Here is a 12,108-nt window from a genome sequence, read left to right as displayed (position 1 = left end):
CTCTCTGAGTGCCAGAGGACCTTTCTCTCTCTTATCTCTCTCTCTGTCTGCTCACCATATACTCTGTTTCAACAGTCTATAGTTTGCTCCCTGAGAAGCTGATGTATTTCACAGGAAGCACAGTGAACGAGGGAAGCAGACACATAGATCAACCAAGGCCTTTGTGAGGCTGAAAGCAGCGTAGAACAGATGGCAACAGAAAGCGATTACTGCAGTTTCAGGAAAAGCAGACAGATAAGGAAAGCGCAGAAAACAGCTCTGACGTTTTGATTTAAAAAAAAAGGGACAGATTCACTCACTTATCGTTCAACAGCTTCAGGAAACCACAAAAACCCAGAGCTTTTGCCAACAGCGCCCCCTAGCCTTGATAATGGAGAAGGGATTGTGTGCCTTCACCCACAAGTCTATTCAATCTGGTGCATTTGTGTGAAAGTTTCAGGACTGTTTTTCATAATGCTTGTCCCTTCCCTAAACACACCCACCCTGTACCCGCAGTGCTAAGAAAGGGGCAGGTGGTGACCGGGTACTACCGCTGGCTTCAGAGACGCGGCGGGTACCTGTGGGTCCAGTCCTGTGCCACCGTGTCCATCAACCATAAAGCACCGCATGAACGCAACGTCATCTGGGTCAACTACATCCTCAGGTCAGCTCTCTGATCGCAGCACAGGACACACATCGGGCACTGTGTGCATTTCACTTAAGGAAAGGGTCACCAAGTGCCCTCTCTGCCTGCCGTGTGTGTGTGTGTGTGTGTGTGTGTGTGTGTGTGTGTGTGTGTGTGTGTGTGTGTGTGTGTGTGTGTGTGTGTGTATATTTGAATGCATGATTGTGTAACAATTATGGTAATAAGCTCAAACACACTAAACAACTCTTAGTCATTCCCTCTCTCTCCATATGTGTGTGTGTGTGTGTTTGACTATTTTTGTGTCTCTCACACACACATAAACACACACACACCCAAACACATACACACACAAATCTAAAGAAAAGTCAGACAAAAACAAGACGAGCAGGCTGAATTACAATGATAATTGGACTGGCAATATATAATTACACCAAATGGATGTCAAAATTTTCTGGCTGAATGGTGTTTTAGGTAATTAACGCTGTAATTATGAGAGCTAATTAACTTCTACAGCACCCTCCTGGAGCAGCTCTCTTAACAGAAGGGTTTTGAGTGTAGTTCTGTGTGGAGAGGGCGTGTGTGCGTGCGTGTGTGTGTGTGTGGGTGTGTGTGTGTGTGTGTGTGTGTGTGTGTTTGTGTGTGTGTGTGTGGTGGACAGGATAAGGGGATAACATGGTTCCCGCTCTTTCACTGTGCGATTCTGGTGAGGTAACGCTGTGTTGTTTATAAAATGATCATGGCCCCGTTGTGCTATTCAAGCACTCAGTGAAGTGCCAATGAAACAGCACCTGTGAAATGGCGTGATGTTTCCTGACCAGTCTGTATCAGCCATGACTGCTAATACCTGCTAAAAGGGTCAGGTTTGGATCAGCATAACCGCTTTGTTCACGTCCTGTCTCAGTCGGACAGAAATGCCAGACACACCACTGGACTTACTACAACTCCCAGAAACCCTTCGAGCTGAGCGTCTACGGGCTAACTCCTCTCCTCATGACATCTCCCCAAAAGCACAAGGTATGTCCAGGAACACACACACACACACAGCATGTGCTCTGTGTTGATGTAAATTGTACAAACACTTTATAAATCGATCCTGGACAGCAGCAGGGATGTAAAAGTTCGGCTTTGTCTGCTTTGCAGGACCTGCTGTCTCCCAGTCAGGAAAGGGAGGCAGAGTCACGTCTGAGCCCGAGCGCAAAGGGAGAGAACGATACCCACACCCTGCTGTCAACCAATCAGATGACAGGAGGAAGAGGCCTCACCGCTCCAGCCCAGTAAATGGTCCCCCAGAAACAAGGAGGCGAGTGGAAGTGTTCCAGAACAGAGCGGGCAGCCCGTCAGGCTCATCTGAGCTAGCCAGTGAGAGCGAGGTAGACGAGGAGGAGGAAGAGGAGAAGGGCAGTGAGTGGGACCGCGACGGCAACGGCGCACGGGTGAAGCGCGAGGAAGGCGCCGCCGAGCAGCCCAGCAGGGGGGGAGGCCTGGGGAGAGTCCACAACGGCCGGGCCGTGATCCAGCACCTGAAGAGCGTGGCCCCCAGCTCCAACGTTAAGACCGAGCAGGAGCTGCGTTCGGCCCCTGGGGCCCGATGGGGCCACACCACCCCAGGAGGCGTAAACGGCAGCAGCTCCCCTTCTCAAGCTCCAGACTCCGCCGGTACTGAAACCCCAGGCAAGGGTCTCTTTGGCCCCTCGTCTCCCACCCTGTCCCCGCCTGTCTCAGCCTCATCCCTGCCCAGGGAAGAGCGACCCCTTCATGGGGGCCGGGGCCCAGACTATGAGCTCCTCCAGAGACTAGCTGCAGGCGGGGCCGCCGGGCGTGTCCTGTTCCACCCGCTTGCCCTTGGCCCCCAGGCCCCCCAGAGCCTTTATGCCCCCAGCACCATCCGCTACGCCCCACCCGAACTGCCCTCCGGCCATGGCGAGGGGCACCGCGGGGACCACGCACCCAAGTCGCCCGCTTTCTTCCCGCACCTGCAGAGGATCGCGGGGCTGCCTCCGTTCAGCGGCTTCTCCCCATCTGAGCACCCCTTCCCCCCCTCCCTGTCCTTCTGCATGAACGGCTTGAGGGGGGCAACTGGGACAGAGGAGGACTAAAGAGACCCAAATACAGATACGGAACGAGGGAGAGAGAGAGAGAGAGAGAGCATGTGAGAGAGTGAGCAAAAGAGAGAGTGCGTGAGAAAGAGAGATTGAGAGAGAGAAAGAAATCCAGACTATCCAGTGAGAGATGAAAGAGGCACAGGTTTGTCATAGTCTTCCCAGCATGCTCTCTTGCTAACTCATGTGTACGAAGGTCTTCCTCTCTCTGAACACGCAGGAAAAGCCATAATGTAGAAACGGAGATCGCCATGCCACCGCACACCACATAGCAGGCAGAACTCCAGAAGGGAACGCTCACATGAACGAGGCAAAAAGGGACGTTGACATGCAGAGACGTACCGGGACCACGGTCACGCCTCAGACGTTTGTGCACTGATTGGCTGAAACAGGAAAGCACAGTCTCTTCGCGGAACGCTACTGGCTAAGCCCGTTTCACAGGTTTACATCCTGTCAAAACATGGTATTATTTTTTATTTTGTACAAAAATACATACAATACTAGTGTCTTACTCTCATGTCTTTGAGCTTGCAAAAAAAAAAAAAAAGAAGAAGAATTCTTTGAGTGATCTGTTTAAAAATTGCAGCCATATTTAAGACATTTGGGATATAAAGACCGCATAAATGCAAGGCGTCGAAGCCCTATACATGTCGAGAACTAATTAATGTCACAAACTAACTTTCTTATTGATGTTTGTTGGGTTGTTGGAGGGTGGGGTGGGGTTGGGTGTGTTTTCATCAGTCATTACGTCCAAGCACTTAAGGCTTTTAAACACAAAGCACTTCATCATGACCACATATTCTGTTTTTCTCTGCTGTATAAAAATTATTTAAGAAAAACTCTGGAATGTCGGTGGTCATAAAAAACAAACAAAAAACAAACGTTTAAGGCCAAACTATAAAATCCGGGAGCAAATGTTGATGTAAGATGAACCCTGTGACGGAGCGGGAATGTAGCCATTAGAACAACGTCGTTTAGAGGTGGGCAGAGCTGTGGTCCACGTGGCTGTAGGCGTTTGCACTCATATGGTCTTTACACGGTTTCACAGTTCAGTTCAGCCTGGGATGTCCAGTGTTTCAAATCAGCAACAAAGGCGCCCAAATCTCTTTTACTGTGTCAATCAAAAGAATCGGACATACTTAGCAAAGCACTGAGGCATTCATTTTGAGATATTTATCACTGTTAAAAAGATTGATCAGAGTTTGTTGTAGCTGTGAGACTACCTAGCTAGGATGGCGTGTTTCGGGGTTTGTTAGAGAGGCAGACTGCTTAGCTGCAGGGCTTTCTGAACACGACACGCCAGGGCACTGCAACCAAGCACACGTTCGCTTCTGAAGCACCAACCTCCACTCACCAGATGCTCTTGTGAATATCCAGGTGTCTGTTGTAAAGACTTTGATTCAGTTAACATTTACAGTGAGGCCTGTTTAAAAGCCTTATGTTGGATAAAATCAAAGTACAAAAGATATTCCAGAAAAAGCCCGATATGGCAGTCTGATATTGCAGAAACGGATATGTAATGCCCGATATGGCAGTCGGATATTCCGGAAACAGCCCGATATGGCAGTCTGATATTGCAGAGACAGCCCGATATGGCAGTCTGCAGATTCTTTGAAAACAAAATGATGTATCCATGCCAAAAAAAAGCATTTTTAAAACCCAAGTGGTCACAGATTTTCACTTTGACTAAAGGACAAGCCTTTTGTGTCTTACTTCTTAGTGCACATGTAAGTTGGTTTTGGTTTTTTTTGTTTGTTTTTTTTGTGTGTGTGTGTGTGTGTGTGTGTGTGTGTGTGTGTGCGCGCGCAGGGCGGGATGGGCGGTGGGGGTTCATACACGTGTGTAATATAATTCACGAGCTCATGATGTGGTCTCTTAACTTCCGCCATCACTGTGATCTAATCTTTTTATGTTAAAATATTTGTGAAAATACAATGACATCAACATTAAAGGAAAATCTGTAAAAAAAAATAAAATAAATAAATAAAAATATTATAACGACAATACAGATGACAGACAATAAACTCTATTCCTGTAGTGGAGTGTTCATTCCTGTCCGTGTTTAAATGATGTCACAAGACTCGCGCAACGCGTGTAGTTTTCAGTTGTCTGAAATGTCCACGCGCCGCGATACTGGACCACTTTAATAACATCACGACTTTCACATCCAAACGTGAGGCGTCGCAGAGCACGAACAAGATGCGAGCGTCTCAGTTTCATGACGAACTTCTCACATCTCCGAGCCTCTTCAAGGGCGGACAAAGGCACGCGGAACGACGAGGGGAGTCGGCCTGCCACGGCTCGAGCACGCTGCTGCCCCACGCACCGGCAGCTCGTCCCGTATGCAGCGATTCGTCGTCATCTGCATGCATAACCCACGGCCCCTCGGCTTTGAGGCTCGCCCGGTTAGCGGCCGCGCTGTCAAAGTCGCGAGCTGCGGGGTCGAGACAAAAGGCGCGCGAGTCACGGCGGCGGTGTTGTGTTGTTTCAGGGAACCCCAGGGAGGGGCTCTGACATTGAAGGCGGGTTAAGTCCTGTTTTACATTCAAGTGGCAGGCCCCAGTTCATTAGTGTGACGATCATTCGCTCTTGACGACTGAAGGAATCGCATACTAAACACGCGGGGTTGTTGGGGAAAAAACGGAGCGGCGCGCGGGCGCGCCTGCGATCGCGGAAGCGCGCCCGTGGCCCCGGCGTTCTCCTTCAGAACCTCGCGCCTGCTCGCGCGCGCACGTTCCCTGGATGAAGCTGACGCCCTCGGTAGTCTCGACCCAGCGGGGCAGTTCGTTGTAGCTTTTCGGCGCAAGTTTCATCTTTTGTCTTTGCGAAGTGAGGTTTAAATGGACGCTTCGCGTGGGGGGGGGGGGGGGGGGGGGGGCGGGGGGCGGTTGTGCTCCGCTCGTAGACGCGCCTCTCTTAGGAACTCAGGTCAGGTAGTGTGGGGAAGGTGAGGTCTGGCCAGAGCATGTGTTTGGGCGCGGTGCCCTTTAGGTGTGTGCTGGCCCCTGTAGACACTCTGCATGCCAAGCAGGGGTACGCAGCTAGACACAGCCAAGGGAGAAGTGGGGATGAGGGAGAGAGAGAGAGAGCGCGCGAGAGAGAAGCTGCAGGCCTTCTGCTGCACTGAGACACACCCAGAATGTGTAACGAACAAACTGCGCCAAAACGGCAAAGCAGAAAGAACATCAGAGGACCTTTAACGCGGCAGAGACTCGAGGAGCAGAGGGCGGAGTCGGGGGTTCGCACTCCAACGAAGCCTTGGCATCCAGATCGCTGCGAGCCAGACAGAAACGTGGCAGCGTTACAGACCCGTCGTGCCAGGGTGGGCACCAGACCAGCCGGACACACCTTCCTGGAAGATACTGGACTCTTACGCTGCAGTTTCTCTTTTCTTTTTTTTCCCCTGGGAAGGCTGGTTTGTCTCATGTTGAAAAATGACGCACTTCTCAATTCTGACACGCGTGTGAGTGAAGGAAACCTCAGAGGTGTGGCGAGATACTGCAGATTAGACTCTGAAAAACAAGATTATCTGGTAATCTGGTAAAATTCTCTGGCAAGTCTCTGAGGCTCGATATTTCTGAAAATTTCAGCAGTGGTGTGAGTTATAGCCAAACCTCGGTCGTGACATCCTCTCAGACCAACGAATCCAGATTCACATCATACATTTCTGAAACATGACTGGAGACATTTACACTGGCTGTGGGGCCTACATATTCATAGGTCATCCTGTGTAGAACTGAAGAGTGTGTATTACCAGTGTACAATCCCCTGATGATCACACACACACACACACACACAATAAACGTAGTAATACAGATCAAATAAAATACAGTATGAGCTCAATTTTCCATTATTATACATTTTACTATGAACCAAAGAGTTTTCCTGATTTCTGAAAAAAAAAAATCCATTCTTATGGATTTTTAATGTTTGATATTGTCTTGCACAGTAGAATCTCAAAACAGCAAAGACAATAAAGTTTACAAACAGGACTACCAGGGGTAAATGTGTTTGAAGGTTTACTGGTCTTAATCAGAACTGAATTAGAACATTTGAGTATATATTCTGTCTACGGACTTACACTTTCTGTACAAACACTTCTCTTCTGCAGATAACAGAAAATATAAATAAATGGGCAGCTCATTGGAGACACAACAGAACAACCGATAGAGAAATCAATGGATCTTGACGTACAGCTAAAACTGTGTAATGCATATGTTCGGTATGACATGTTAATTTGCGTCTATCGGAAAAGTCAAGCTAGCAGAAGCTGGTTTTGCCGGCCTGTTTATGTGGACGCTGGAGAGGGAATCTTTCTGAACCCGACCCTCCACTGAACACCACTACACACTCCATCATTACTCCAACATGAGCCGTTCCCGGAGGCTGTGAAAGGTCAATTACAATCAAATGTGGACAAATTTGTATTTGTGTAGCTTCAGTTCAAATTGATGGTGAACCTGTCGAAACCACGGCTGATATTCGATCTGGTGAAGAGCAGACAGAAACATGCGCTCAGGAGCTTGGTGCTGGTCTGCGTCTGCATGTGCATGCGCAACGAGCGCAAGAGCCATGACCCAGGCATGCTACGCAAACAGGACACAACAGAAGCTAATGTTCTCAAGCAAACAGAAAAGTCCACGTTCCACTTCATCACCAAACTAATGAAGCTAGGGACAGAGAGAGAGAGAGAGAGAGAGAGAGAGAGAGAGAGAGAGAGAGAACACGTTTACCGAGGGAATAAACTGCTCCAGTGAGAACACGGTGTGTTCAGTTTTTGTCAGATCTGAATAGGTAGGGTTATGTCCATCAATAATGGGTTAATTCAGGAGATGAATTCAATTCGCATGCTGAATTAAATTAACTGTTTGAAAAATCCACTTGTAAATGCATTTCGGTGTCAAATATGAGCTCAGTTTTAGCCATGTCAGCAGAAAATGGCCAAATTTAATGATGCAACAGCAACATTCCAGCTTCGAAGCCTGTGGCATTAGCACACATCACAGCCTTTAGGTATCGGAGCAGACCATCTGTCTATCCGTCTGTCTTATGGTGTCTGAGGTTTTCTGGTAGCTCTGATCCCAATTCATGGTAAAACAGATGGGGACGGGGAAAAATACAAGCACTTCAAAAACACACACACACACACACACACGACAACCCAAAACTCTTCTGACTTGCATGAATCCTCTGGCGGTATGGACTGAATCATAGTTCAGTGTTATTTTAGGACGGACTGCCTGACCCCATACACGTCTTTTGTGGCATGTTGCATGACTCATCGAAGACCGCAATCGAAACACCGCCAGCATTAATGCCACAGGAGCGAATGAGGTTTATACATGACAGCAGGAAACTGACAAGCACACCAATAACCAACATCCAACCCGCAGCTTCCAACACGATATTCTGGAAGAGAAAGAGATTTAAAGGGACATTTAATTCTGCACTCCTCCACGGCAACTCCCCCTAAAGTGAGGACGCCAAAGGAAATATATTTGCTTAAAAGTTTGAAGGGCCCTTGAAGGGTCATTTCAGAGGGAAGTCACCCACACGGACGGGACGTGCGGGACGTGCGGTACTCGGGAGCGCGGTTGGAAGATGTTTGCAGGGCCTTCGCACCTGTGAAGTTCGTGCCCTGCCGCTGGAACATGCAGCATGCAGCATAAGCCGTCTAACCTTGGTGAACTTATCTACAGTAAACACGTGGCTGTAATGGAGACATTTCTTTTATAATCCAGTACAGAAGAAAAGTAAAGACAGACATGCCAGACTTCCTGGCCTTTTCTTGGCCTTAGCTGGAACAGTACGCTCTCTACAGAAGTACAGACGTATGTCCGATGTCTCTGGGGGTATTCTGTGTCTTCTCCTGCCCCTCCACACTACAGGACACTTACGTATTTACCGTAGGATCTGCTAACAATTCAGCCCAACCACCCACCCACACACACACAAAATAATGATGAAATATTTCACATTTCAAGTGTCCAATCTAGATTTAAAATCCCTTGTTTTTTAATCATACCCATAAACACACACTAAGTTAAATCTGAGGATTTGCAGTCTTCATTCCCACGCACTCAGAAGGACAAAGTCCATTTTAGAGAAAATAAAACAACCAGGAAACCCACCCGTCCAACATAACCAGCACCAGAGGACTCCTGACTCTTCTGCTCTGATGTGTAAACAGTTTTTGCCTTTTGTCTTATTCTAATCCAAGTGAAGTGCAAAACACTGGTCCTGGATCAGTGCCGTCTCCATTACTTCTCTTGGCCTCTCTCATCCGTGCGGTGTCGGTCTCGCCGAGCCCTACATTCTGCACACTCGCCGCCTTCATCGCTGCCCTCATCTTCCTCAGCCTCGTCACGGATGATCTCCACTTCCAGCCGGCCGATGTAGAGCGATACCGCACACAGCCAGAAGAGGGCGACGCTGGACACCACAGCAGTGTGGAGCAGCACAGAAGGCAGGGAGAGAAGCATCATTCTCCTCAAGGACAGCAAGCTGCCGACGTAGGACGCACCGCCGAACGAGACGCATCCTCCTCCCAGGATGAAAAAGGCTACAGTGGACAACGAGAGAAAAGGAACGGTTACGGTACAGACCGAACCATTGCAGTACAGACTGGACATACAGACTGAATGTTTACGGTACAGACCGAACCATTGCAGTACAGACTGGACATACAGACTGAATGGTTACGGTACAGACAGAACCGTTACGGTACAGACTGGACATACAAACCGAACGGTTACAGTACAGACTGAACGGTTACGGTACAGACTGGACATACAAACCAAACGGTTACAGTACAGACTGAACGGTTACGGTACAGACTGGACATACAGACTGAATGTTTACGGTACAGACCGAACCATTGCAGTACAGACTGGACATACAGACTGAATGGTTACGGTACAGACAGAACTGTTATGGTACAGACTGGACATACAAACCGAACGGTTACAGTACAGACTGAATGGTTACGGTACAGACTGGACATACAAACCAAACGGTTACAGTACAGACTGAACGGTTACGGTACAGACTGGACATACAAACCAAACGGTTATAGTACAGACTGAACGGTTACGGTACAGACTGGACATACAGACTGAATGTTTACGGTACAGACCGAACCATTGCAGTACAGACTGGACATACAGACTGAATGCTTACGGTACAGACAGAACCGTTACGGTACAGACTGGACATACAAACCAAACGGTTACAGAACAGACTGAACGGTTACGGTACAGACGGCTGGAAACTTCTCTCAGCACTAAAAAGCTTGTGCTCGCATCGTAATTTAAGTATGACTAGAAAACATAAAATAACACACAAGCTTTACATGAGTCTCTGTGAAGCAACAATCGCAAAGCTTCACCTCTCAAACTATAAACTACAGGATTTTTAAACCATATACTGAAATATGACATGCGATATTAATGAAAAGAATGACCCCTAGCTGCCAAAAAATGTTAGTTCTTCTCATATCAGCGCATGCTGGGTGTTGGTGTTTGGTTTAATGAGACCATCTGAAGGGAGGAGAGAGAGAGAGAGAGAGAGAGAGAGAGAGAGAGAGAGAGAGAGAGAGAGAGAGAGAGAGAGAGAGAGAGAGAGAGAGAGAGAGAGAGAGAGAGAGAGAGAGAGAGAGAGAGAGAGAGAGAGAGAGAGAGAGAGAGAGACATGGAGCCTGTACCATATGCTGCTTCTCTTCCAACATCACTCTGTACAAAGGCGATGACTCCAACCCCAGTAGCCAGCAAGCCGTTACGGAACCATGACAGGAAGCCTATTTTAAAAACAAACAAACACTGTTATGTGTTATTTCATAATAAAGGTCCCAGAACTACAAACTACAGACCCCCGAGTACTGGGTTACGAGAACGGCCACAGCCCCGTTCTGACGCTGATCTCTGCCAATGGAATTACAGGCAAGACCTAATTAAGAACATTTTGATTACACGCTGTAAGTCTGCATTTGAATAAATCAAATAAATTCATTTAGGCTTTTGTTTACTTTATTAGTCCATCACAATGGGTGAATTATCTGTAACCTGTAGGAGGATACAGGTCATTTTTAGCACCAAAAGGTAGCAAACAATATTTAGGAAAGTAATCATTTGACATTTTTCCACACTCAAACTTCTTTGTAGTCAAATGAACCATAGATCTGGTCTTCACAAGGCGGTCGGCATGCTTAAAGGATATTTAGTATAGCATCTGTGAAGCTCCCGGGTCGTTAGGTGTCAGTATGATGTCTGTTTCATAATCAGGAGAAGACGTGTTGCAATTTTAAAGCTGCTGTAAACGACTTTACAGTTCCGGCTAACTTCCGCCAGACTCAGTCACGAGCATTTAATCCCACGCCGTGCATTCCAAGTTTTCTGCAAAGACACGCATGCAGCCGCTGTAGCGACATCCACCAGATGCACAGGTGGGGTCATCCAACTGGCTCGCGTTAGGACGCACGGACGTCTCACCTGTTTCATGCGACTTCCTCAGCATCTACGGAGAAATGAGAGAAATGAGAGAAACGACGAAAGGGGACGGTACCGCGGTTTTGTGACGTAGTTAACGTGCCGCACGTTACATTTAACGGCAACGTTGTAGCTAGACTTAAACCGAGCTCTGCGCTAAACGGAGAACACCCTTTTTAACCTGATCGAGTATTCGAGTAATCGGACATAAGCCCGTGCTTGGAGGAACCAGTGTGCTAATTTACCAGCGCGTCCGCCTTGTCCAGATCCGTCAGGTGCTGTTGCTCCGGTATCCTGGTTTTGGTCCACGGTCCCTTTTCAGCGAGCCACCGGTAGGGTCCGCGGTGGAACCTTCGCGCGGATCTAAAGCTATTCACTGGTGCAGCGCGTTTTAGGATCTGAGAGACCGGAGAAGCGAGCGGGTGCAGCCGCCTGGCCGTTAACCAGCTGAGAGAAGCCATCGCTCGTCCTAGGATGCCTCACCTCCGCACTCTCACCTCCGCAAACGACTCCTGCAAAGAGGCGCGTGCGTGTGTATTCGGTCAAAATGGCAGTAGCGCCATCTATCGTTTGTGTAGATTTCGCCTTATTTTTGCGTATAGAATATATTAAACTGTAGATTCAGTTCAACTATCGTCCTACTCGGTACAACAACTACTAACTGCTACTTACTTAGCCTAACTACTAACTAAGACTGACTGTGTCGTAGAAATTCGTAGAATGTTATTCTCCACGATCATATTTAATTCGTGCACAAGAGGGCGCTGTCTTACCATGAACGTGTGAAAAAATCAACCCGTTCTCCGGCTTGGATGGGAGCGCTGTACTTACTAGGCGTTTATGTGCAAAACCGCCCTGTCGTGCAAGTTGTCTCGCAAACATGCGACTGCGGATTGTCTGT

At 48.1% G+C, this 12,108-nt stretch overlaps 2 protein-coding genes across 2 annotated transcripts in view; one reads left to right on the top strand and one right to left on the bottom strand.

The window, feature by feature from the left end:
* Positions 1-4,728, top strand: part of npas1 (neuronal PAS domain protein 1) — a 30,708-nt gene extending 25,980 nt beyond the window's left edge. Inside the window, exons 10-12 of the mRNA XM_035534470.1 lie at positions 496-643; positions 1,527-1,639; positions 1,766-4,728. Coding sequence (XP_035390363.1) covers positions 496-643; positions 1,527-1,639; positions 1,766-2,721 — 1,217 coding nt within the window. The 3' untranslated portion in view covers positions 2,722-4,728. The remainder of the gene's footprint in view (positions 1-495; positions 644-1,526; positions 1,640-1,765) is intronic.
* Positions 4,729-6,563: 1,835 nt separating this feature from the next.
* Positions 6,564-11,749, bottom strand: tmem160 (transmembrane protein 160). Its single transcript, XM_026996402.2, has 4 exons — positions 11,453-11,749; positions 11,211-11,235; positions 10,427-10,519; positions 6,564-9,286 (listed from the first exon to the last, which is right to left on the bottom strand). Exons 1-4 carry the CDS (start codon positions 11,666-11,668, stop codon positions 8,985-8,987), a joined length of 636 nt encoding a protein of 211 aa, XP_026852203.2. The 5' UTR covers positions 11,669-11,749; the 3' UTR covers positions 6,564-8,984.
* Positions 11,750-12,108: the final 359 nt, after the last annotated feature.

This window comes from Electrophorus electricus, chromosome 15 (assembly GCF_013358815.1).
Source record: "Electrophorus electricus isolate fEleEle1 chromosome 15, fEleEle1.pri, whole genome shotgun sequence".
Taxonomy (NCBI): domain Eukaryota; kingdom Metazoa; phylum Chordata; class Actinopteri; order Gymnotiformes; family Gymnotidae; genus Electrophorus; species Electrophorus electricus.
This window is presented reverse-complemented; position numbering and strand designations above follow the sequence as displayed.